At 25.7% G+C, this 10,977-nt stretch overlaps 1 protein-coding gene across 1 annotated transcript; it reads right to left on the reverse strand.

Annotated features, from left to right (window-relative positions):
- Positions 1 to 1,016: 1,016 nt before the first annotated feature.
- On the reverse strand, positions 1,017 to 10,824 carry LOC130810964 (glycosyltransferase-like KOBITO 1). The gene is made up of 11 exons (XM_057677087.1): positions 10,510 to 10,824; positions 7,537 to 7,686; positions 5,915 to 5,967; positions 5,002 to 5,110; positions 4,777 to 4,911; positions 4,158 to 4,202; positions 3,419 to 3,606; positions 2,981 to 3,125; positions 2,475 to 2,521; positions 1,957 to 2,044; positions 1,017 to 1,196 (listed from the first exon to the last, which is right to left on the reverse strand). The coding sequence occupies exons 1-11, from the start codon at positions 10,822 to 10,824 to the stop codon at positions 1,122 to 1,124; spliced, it is 1,350 nt and encodes a 449-aa protein (XP_057533070.1). The 3' UTR covers positions 1,017 to 1,121.
- Between the last annotated feature and the right edge of the window lie 153 nt (positions 10,825 to 10,977).

The following is a 10,977-nucleotide window of genomic DNA, read 5'->3' on the forward strand; positions in this document are numbered from 1 at the left end:
TATTTCAATATATAAATGATCAAAATAACACATTGGACTGCGTAAAAAGTCAAATGTAGCAAATATAGTGAAACGGAAGAAGTATTTAAACTTAGGGTATTTATTTTGGAATGATGGAACTAGGTAATCAAGATAATTTATTTTTGTTTCATAGAACATATTGTTATATCAAAAAAGACCAATATTATATCCATTTAGGATATAATAAAGAAATATTGAATTAAAATTAAAAAAATGACCGAAAATGTACTAGATTCGACAAAAAATGATGAAGTTGAATCGAAAATAAGTCAAAACGGTTAGATATAGATTTCTCTAAGGTTTGGTTCAATTTTTTCTGTTTTTTCAGTTTTGAGTCGTTTTAGGATCACGGGTCGAAATTTGATAGGCAAGACCGGCCCTAAGATTTTAGGGGTCCGGGGAAAAAAATTAATTATGGGTCCTAATTATAAAATATATATTTATAATTAAAAAATTTATTATATCAAAAAAATGTTACACCCCAATAATAGAGTTTGATGTTATCTGCTTTTTGTTTGACAATCGTGCATTTATAATTCAATAATTAGTAAATCACTAATAGTTATTTTTAATCACACTTTAACTTGGTGGTTAAATGCAGTATTTAATTACAGAAGGTCTCAAGTTCAATGCGTATGAAGGTAAAATTTATCTACTTTTTTTATGAGCTCTAGACACATACCTTTCTTGCCCTTACGTAGGGCCGGTCTAAGGACTACTTATATCGTACAATAGCTTTATGTAATTTAATTTATTAGTTTATCACATAAATATGGAGTAATTTTTACTACTTATTCCATTTATCTAATTTTCATTATCCTAATAAGTTCCACTTGAATTTAATTGTTAGTAAAAAAATGAGTCGAATTCAAGCAACTTTATAAATATCAATGTCATTGTTATTATTCGCAAAATAATAATATATCTGGTATTAACATAAGTATATATTGATCTTAATACTAATATTCATAACAAAAATTGTTCCTTAGTAATATTTTATAACAAAAAATAACCTAATTCAACTAAACCTCGAATGTTTACATCCTAAATAAACATCATAATACAATTGTTATGGATGACAAAATAGACCACCAAAAATTTCAAGCTGAAGGAGCTCGTGCTGATGCAATTACAGAAGCAAAAAGTCCAGATTCCCTTAACTTTTGAAGTATTACCTGGTATTTCACAAATTCATGTAAAATAAGATATTGATATCAAAATATGTATTGGCTTCATGCTAAAATTTATTGAAATATCATATCATATCTCATCTGTTCTCTTGAATTTGCTACTTTTTTGTCCGTCTTAATTAGGACGTGTTAAATTTAAATAACCGTTAATAGTTTAATGAGCCTAAAATATTAATTTACAGAATATGTTATTATTATTAGTAAATATTTTCAAGTTGTTACAACTTATAGTGTGTCAAAATCAAAAATAACAATTTAATATATTTTCTACATTTTCTTAATACATTATATTCCAACTATCAAAATTGTTATTGTTACCAAACAATATTACTTACAGCGCTATATATCTAACAATTACTATTGTAAGTAGGGCTGGAAACAACTTAAACAACTAACAGCTATAGGCACAATGTGTCAAACAATTTCTTTTATGGAGATCTCCTATACTGTTTTTATTATATTTTTTCTTTTGACCTCATCCATATAATTTAAATATTTTGTTTTATTCTATTAATATTTACGCTATTTGTTATTCATGTCAAATTCATTGGTGGCAAATTCAAAAGATAAAAGGAGTAATATATATTAAAGGGTATATACTTTTTTGATCTGCTTCATTATACTTGTAACTAATAAAGATAATTTTCCACCCAACATATGAAAATCAATTACAAGTATTTCAGATTATATATAATATTTGTGATTCATTGATACAATGCAAGTAGAATTTAGATTTTGGGCTTACCATGGGAGAATAAATGCGAGTCATAACACCATACTTCAATAGTCTTAGGTTCATTTCTTCATTAGTCCAAACCACATGATCCCGATACCTTGATTAACAAATGAAATTTGAAAACACAATATGCATGGTAAAATAATTCATAAACAACATACACTAATTAACTTAGTCGGTAAAGTTAGATTTAAATATATCTATAATTTAAGATCAAATCTTTTTTAAAAGTTTTGATTGCGGCACTTTTATTAATAAAAAAACGTTAATTGGTAAATTTTATTAGACAATTTTAACTTATTTTTACTCAAATAGATAGTTTAATGATCTAATCATTTAATGTTAGCGTAATTTTTTGTTAAAACTAATTATTTCTTAAAATAATGCTGTTAATAGCATAATCAAAATTAACTGATCAAACAAGTTAATAAAATAAGTACCGGCCATCTTACTACCAAACATCCCGGCCATATGTTTATCAAATACTCCTAATGTTTAATTGACAATATGAAAATAAGTATTCTCACCATTGCAACATTCTTTCCGGTGTTTCCGTAGAAGCAATAATATATGCCTGGAACGAAATTGTTCAAAATTCATGTTTAATCAGTTACAAAATGCCAAAAAGGATTACATAATGTTTTTTTTTTAATATTTACACTTTTTCAAAAAACTCTCATGTAAAAAAAAAAATTATGCTATTGAGAAAAAGTAGTAGTGTACTTCCTTTGTTATCCATTACTTGCTACATTTATTTTTACAAGTAAATCAATATACTTTTTGATATTAAATATCTTTATTTAGATTAAACGAAAAATTATGAAAATTACATATTAAAAAACTAGGTTTTAAGAAAAATAAAACAAAATTTCATATAACTATATTATTTTATATATATATATATATATATGATTCATAATTACTGAAATAAGATTGAAGAAAAATAAAAATAATATTACTTTTTGAATATAGTAAGTATTATAAAACAGAACAAGTATAAAAGAGGTGAAATAAATTTAATTAATAAACTTACAGATTGATCAAATTCCAGCCAGAAGCATCTTTTGACATCCTCTTTAGTAGGTTGGCATTTATTACATCTATCCCTCCTTGAAGTCAAATCTGAGAATCTTGCATATGTGTAATGCAAAACTGCTGCTTCATTCGATTCTATTTCTCTGTCATTTATTATTAACAACCTCTATTACTTAATTTTGCTCATATTTAATCTCTATATTTACATATATGTCACTAATTCTTAAATGAGGCTGAAAGTCTCGTAGTGAGACTATTTTTATTGGGCTGACCCAATATATATTTTTTGTTTTAAAATGATTACTTATAACGTTAAAGTAATCACTTATAATTTTAATATAATTACTTTTTATAGTATATTTAGGAACGGAGGGAGTATAATAATCTCAGAAGAAACAAAAAAAAATATAAAATTGTAGGAGAAATGAAGACATACTTGGGTTCTTTGACGTAGTTATACCATCGATGAGCACCATTAGGACGAAGGTTATCTTGGATTCTGGCAGCTGATTTTCCATTTCCATAAGTCAAAAAATAATTTGGGTTGCCTCGAGTTGCTAATCTATAGAGTTCAAAGTTTGAATCATTTGGAAGATGCCCGAAATTCTTTTTGAACAATGAAACCTGAAACTTATCCATTCGTACTACTTAGCAAGCCAAATTCTCGGCATATTTTTTAAGGTATTCGATCACACTAAGCTTTTCAAATTAGAAACCCTCAATATTAGCTAGTTTCATAACAACATAATTTACTTTTAGTGGGATATATTAGTGACATTTGATGTTAATGTCAAATATCACAATTTTAAATTTATTATGATATATATAGTGGATCTAATTACATTTATTAAATCCTTTAACAGTATAATAAAAAATCAAATTAAAGCTTTTTACAACATCATATTTAGTAATATTTCTCTTAAATACTACTATAGACTATAGTTACAATTATATATGCCACTAACGACCAAATAAAATGTCACTAAATTAATTTATAATGAAACTTAAAATAAAAACCAATATTAGTGTCAATAAATCTTATGTCGCGAAAAATTAATTTTGTTATAATATATAAACTTCTCTTATTATTTTTGTTTAATTTCAATTACAAAAAAATAATATAATTAGATCCTAAAAAGTTATTAGGTATTTTACTTAGAATTAACTATACGTACCTCATCGAAGGGTACTTTGATATCATCCCTCTCAACTGCACTTTCCTGAAAGATTAGAGGAATGTTATGACATTCACTCATTCAGAAATAAGTAGCAATACTTTTATCCATATTAAATAATAATAAAAAAAACAAAATGAGTATGATCCTAGGATAAATAAAAAATGATGTTATAGGCTTGGGTCCACAAAGTTATGATTAAATAAATTTATGTTAGGAGGAACTTTGATCCAAGTATATTTAGGTCATAACTCTTAAAAACTCTGTTAATATAACACGGCAATAAAGTTAGTTCAACACACATACAAAGATGATTAAATGCATGAGTGTTCAATCTGTCTAGCTATTCTTACAATATATAAAAACTTTTGAGGTTTCAACCATTGACTTAAACTTTTAGTTGAATTGGTTTCTTGACATGATTGATAGCAGAGCCAATTGATGTAGATTGGCTCGTGTGAATGGGCCTAGGATGTCAAAGAACAAACTCAACTAAAAACTTAAACTAGCTAATAGTTAAGACCTGGATATATTATATACTCTAACAACATGCATAAATTTTCATTGGTCGCAATATGAATGAATTAATGTTGAGAGATTAATTAATTAGATGACTCACATAATTATGGAAAATTAGGGTATCAACATCAGTAGGAACTTTTGCAAAAATCTGCCTGATAGAATAGTCTTGACTGCCGGCAGGATGTAGGAGCTCATCAGTATCAAGATGGAGAATCCACTCCATACCAGCTTCCTAAAATAGTAATTCCATGAATAGATGAAGATTATCTAGTGATAAAAATAGTAATGTAGGTCAAGATTTTTGTAACATTAATATATTTACCCTTGCCATGGCTATAGCCATTTCCATGTTTAATGTTTGCTTCACAAACAATACACCATTGCATGGCTTGTGAAAGGCACTTGCAAGCCAAGTTTCATTCATTATTCGACTGAAAATCAAAAAAATTAGGAGTAAAGTATGTTAGGTAAATGTAATTTATTTTTATATATTATAGTAATAGTCTAGGTTAGTAAACAATGATATTAATCTTTTGAAAATATTATTGTTTCCACCACATTATATACAACGTATTTATTATCTTTTTATTTTTAAAGAGTCATTCAATATGGATAAAAATAAACTCATTTAAATCAATAACTATATAATAATAATTTTATTTACTAAGGATACAAAACATAATAATAATAATAATAATAATAAAAACAACAACAACAACAATAATAATAATAATAATAAAAACAACAACAACAATAATAATAATAATAATAAAAACAACAACAACAATAATAATAATAATAATAATAATAATAATAATAATAATAATACCATCATAATATTTTACATGGAAAAAATTTCATGAATAATTGACATAGACGTTGATCATAGAAAATAACGTCAACTTTTTAGTAATATGATGATATCTCATGCCCTGTATCTATAAAAAAGTGTTCAGATTTTTAAGAGAGAAAAAAATGATAATCTTATATAATACTTCTTCTGTTTAATTAAGTGACATTGTATAATTTTATTTTTTGATACTATTTATAGTTCACTTTTAATTGGCATTCAATTCTTAATCTATAAGTCAAAATATAGTCAACTGGAATCTTATTTAATTGATCTCAATGCAAAGATTGTTAATATCAACCTTATATAATTTTAGTTATTATGCACAATTAGAGATATTAAAATAGTTCAATGATATTGTCAATTTAGAGATCAAAGCACAAACCTCTTAGCTTGTTGTTCCTCTAATTCTCCAGTTCTAGGAATAACCTTTACTCCCTGTAAGAAAGAGAGAGTTATAAAACATCATTCATTAAAGACAATCAAAAAACACACAATCTATCTATAACCTTTAACTATTACTAAAATAAAACACTCCTAACATCATCACTAATTAATATTGCTTACGTGTTACAGCTTTAATAAAAATTTTCCTCCAAAACTCAATGATGATATCACTATTATTATGATTAATATTTATATCTTTGACTTTATTACTTTCTAACCATGACTATATTATTATCCATATTGATTGATTTTATACTTTTAAAGTCACATCATTTAATGTATTAAAAAATTATGTATTTATTTTATTTATAAAATCTTATCAAATTTATTTATGAAATGAGTGTATTATTTAATTAATGTATTAGATATTTTGAGATCGTTAAAAGAGAAATAATATTCTATTAGGATTTTTTTATTTATATTATTAGTTACTTAAATGCAATGCTTAATTCTAATATGGTTTAGGTTGTGATTATCTTTATGCAAGTGAATTATATTTTTTAGGTTTATGACAAACAATATATTTTTTTGTTTAAACTTTTATAAAATAATTTTACATATTTTTATATTAAATTTGATTTTGAAGTGTGTTATTATAGTTGTAAAACTTTATATGAATTAATGAAATATTTTATTTTATTAGCATAAATTGGTATATTATTTTTTTTATTAAAAATACTCATAAATTTGTATTGTATACTTTATGTATGAACCATTTGCCCTTTTATTTAAAATAAACAAATAAGGGTATAAATATAATTATATAATCAAATTTTTTCTCTTTTGTTGTGATTTATTTGTCACGGACTTAATTTCACAATCATCTGCATGCACAATGCAAAGTATGATACAAATTATATAATGTATGTAATGTATACAATTATTTAGAATGAAATGAGATATAACTAGAATATAAAATTTATTTCTTAAAATTTTAATTTCTTAAATGATACAAATATATCGGAAAATTTAATAAAACCGTGCACTATTTAATATATTAATTAATTGTTATGTAGGAAAAAAAAGAGAATAATTGGGAGGAATAATGTGTGAACGAGATCATTAAAGATAATTAATGTATTTGTGAATGATATTAAGAGATTAAATAATGATATGTCTAAATTTATAAGTTTAGAAAAAATAAAAGCAACGTATGAATTATAACCAAGGAAATTAAACATGAGACTAAAAGTTGAGAAAGTCTTGTATAAAAAATTTGTCAATATTATGTTAGTGTACATCAACCTTAAAACGTATTGAAGTAGTACTTCTTCTATCTTTTTCTATCCTTTTTGATTTGCATCAAAAAGAAAGAGTGTAGTTTTTAAGAATGTGGTAATAAATAAAGGGAGGGAATGAATTGCGTGGATTAAATTAAAAAATAGTTAAAATGTATGGATGAGATTAAAAGAAAGTGGTGGATTATCATCCTAAAATAGAAATGATGCAAATTAAGTGGGGCGGACTAAAATAGATATATTATTAAGTTAATGTATACTAAAATAGTATGAACCAGTTCTATATAAAACTTTTATCTAATGGTTAAGGAAAGGAACTTACAGGAATAGACTGAAGGACTAGGGATACATTAGGGTTTGCAGCCTTCCCTTCCACAAAGAGGAAAAAGTTGGTAACACCAACAACCTTATGATAGAATATCCATGGAAGAACATCATCTAGACTTGCTGAAGTGGTTGATGTTATACATATCTACCACATTATGATTTTCATAATTAATTTGATTGTATAATGTATTTAAAATTCCTAATAAAATTAAAATAAACATGAGTTACAAAATATGGAAAAAAAAATTCTCTAATTGTTGAGTATAATGCAAGGGCAAATATAGAATATTACACACATCTCTAAATAAATATGCATAGGATCAATTTAATTAGTTGTCATTTTTCTATCAATAATAATAAAATCTTTAATTGTTAGATTTGGGCTATAGCCGACGAAGGTTCGAGCCTGAATTCCCCTGCTACTTACCTATACAATTAATATGGTTTTTTTAGTTGGTCTTTAATGATTTTTTCATTTTGGGATTTTATAATTAATGCTTTAAATTAAATTTTATTTTAGTTTTTAACTGTACAAAATATAATTTATCATCATCATACCCAGTGTATCCAGCTCATAAAAAACTATAACCGTAAAAAATGTAATTATAATACCTTATTATCATGGTTTTATTGTTATTATTATGCAAACTCATCTAAGTCAACTTTTTCTGTCAATTATTATTAATAAGCTAGAATTATTTTGTAATAATGGAACACATTAATTAATATGAATCCATACAGCAAGAATTTGAGGTTTATTAGTTATTGCATATCGATATTTGATTCAGTATAGACACCAATATTGATTGGAATTAATTGTTTTTGATTTGAAAATTTACAAGATCTTTTTTAATGATTTATATATTTAATTTTTATAAAAATTTTAGTTGGACGACCTCGATCATATCTTCAATTATATTATTCCCTTTGTTTTACAATATTGGTTATATTTGACTTTTTTTTTTATGTATAATTTGATGCTTAATGTAATAGATTAAAAGTCTATACATCGAGACGATTCTAACAAGTTTCGAATATTCTATCTCAATGTAAAGATTTTTTTTTATTTGTATCAAATTTAATTTGCATCATTTGGTCTCAAGTTGAGGGGCTAATCTTTTATATCGTTACCTGATTGTAATGAGGATATTAATCTGTCTTTTTTTTTCTAACCTTCTCATAACTTGCCTGTGAATCATACTCAATACTCATTGAGATGATGATATGATATTTTTGTTTTTGATATAACCTACTCCTAGGGATGGTTATAGCCCTTGCCTGTGAATCATACTCAATACTCATTGAGATGATGATATGATATTTTTGTTTTTGATATAACCTACTCCTAGGGATGGTTATAGCCCTTATAGGTCTAGGATCATGTTGGACCCGCTTATTTTTTAAGGGTCTGGGTCTTATTTTTTTGAGACTCTTCAGATTCAGGTCGGATATGGATCCAAAAAATAATTGGCGGGTCCGGATCAGGGTATAGACCTGGACCCTTATAATTATTAAATTGTCTTACTATTTTGTGAGTATTGTGACTTTTTTCTATTGTACTGACTTCTGCCCCTACCCCAATACGCCATTTATTTTTTGTTTATATATATATATATATATATATATATATATATATATATATATATATATATATATATATATATATATATATATATATATATATATATATATATATAGTTTTATGCAAATTGAATTATGATTTGGACAAGCGTTTTTAGTAATTACTTTGTATTTGAATTTCATAGACTCGAACTATTATTTGTAATAGAATTTAAGTGTATATAGACGACACTATGGATGTATAGTTAGTATTAAATATTTGTAAAATACGTTAATGACTTACAAAAGGTTCAAATGTGACAAATCAAAGAGATATTTTTAGATCCATTAAGGACCCTAGACCCATCAGACTCGGAGGGTCCGGGTCTGAAAATTTTAGACTCTTAGGGTCCGAATCCGAGTTTGGATTTAAAAAAAATAAAAGTGTTCGGGTCTGGGTCTGGTTAGACCCGCCCCATGACCATCCCTTCCTGCTCCCTTTGTTTTTTTTCAAATGTTTTATTTGCTTTTGGGTTACTATTTATCAATTATTCTTAATTTGTATTCTATTTTTAATCCATGTATTAAAGTATAGTCAAATAAGATCTTATTTAATTCGTGTCTACATAAGGTTTACTCACATCTGATTTTTACAATTTTTAATTGTACACAATTTTCACTATTAAGTATTGAACTAGTGCATTAACAAACGTTCAAAAAGTAAATGATACATTTGAAAAAAAACAAAGATAATTCTCCTTTTTATTCATCTTAAGTGTCCTATTTACTTTATATAATCTATCCAATGCACTTATTCAATCCTTAATATATCTAATTTTGTATAATTATAAATTATAAAACGTTGATATTAATAAACATTACATTAAAACAAATCAAATAAGATCTCAAATGACTTTGCTTTAACTTATAGATTAATAATACAATACAATTTAAGACTGATAGATGAATAGTGTCTCAAAAATAAATGGGACACTTAAAATGAATAAGGGAGAGTATTATTTTTACCTCTGCATTCTCTCTTTTATTTATAAATATCTCATCACATTAACTCACTATATAAAAATTAAATTTCTTAATTTCCAGACCAAAGCAACCAAATAACAATCAAATGTAATGCATTCGTTTCATTATACTTATTACATATGACTTTTTACACAATTTAATGTATTATTTTGTCGTTTATATATTAAATTATATACATTTAATAATTATAAAAAGTTAATGTTGTGAAAGTATACGATTAGAAGATTCAAATAAAATTCCACTTGATTATATTTTTTCTTTACACATTAACCGTAATATATAAAATAAGCTTAAACAATGAATAGCGTCAATAATCTTTAATAATGCAACAAGTATTTCAGAACGGTGGTTGTAGTCTACTAACCTTCGGTGAAACGTTAGATTCATTATAAAACTTCCAAATTTTGGTGAAATCAATGGCGCACCCGGACCCCGGCGAATCATCCGGAGCTGAATGAGATAACCGGCTGATCGGATCGATGTAGCCGCCTCGCCATTGAAGGAAGAAGGTCAACAATAAAAGAGAAAGGATAAGCCAAATGAGAAACCATGAAGGTCTTAAAATTAAGTTTTTAGGGGAATGATCATCTGAAGATGATGAAGAAGAGGAGGATGATGATGTAGGAAGTATAGGTGATTCACTTTTAGGAACTCTTGGAGAATTAGTATGATTTCCCATATTGAAGCATGAAAAATTAATATGAATGGAAATAAAAAGCCAAGTAACTAAAGGATTTGGTCTTATTATTCAAGTGGGAGGGAAATTTATTTATAATTGTTGAAGGAAAATTGTTAAATATTATTAAAATAGATCCCATGATTTGATATTTTA

This window comes from Amaranthus tricolor, chromosome 1 (genome assembly GCF_026212465.1).
Source record: "Amaranthus tricolor cultivar Red isolate AtriRed21 chromosome 1, ASM2621246v1, whole genome shotgun sequence".
Lineage (NCBI taxonomy): Eukaryota > Viridiplantae > Streptophyta > Magnoliopsida > Caryophyllales > Amaranthaceae > Amaranthus > Amaranthus tricolor.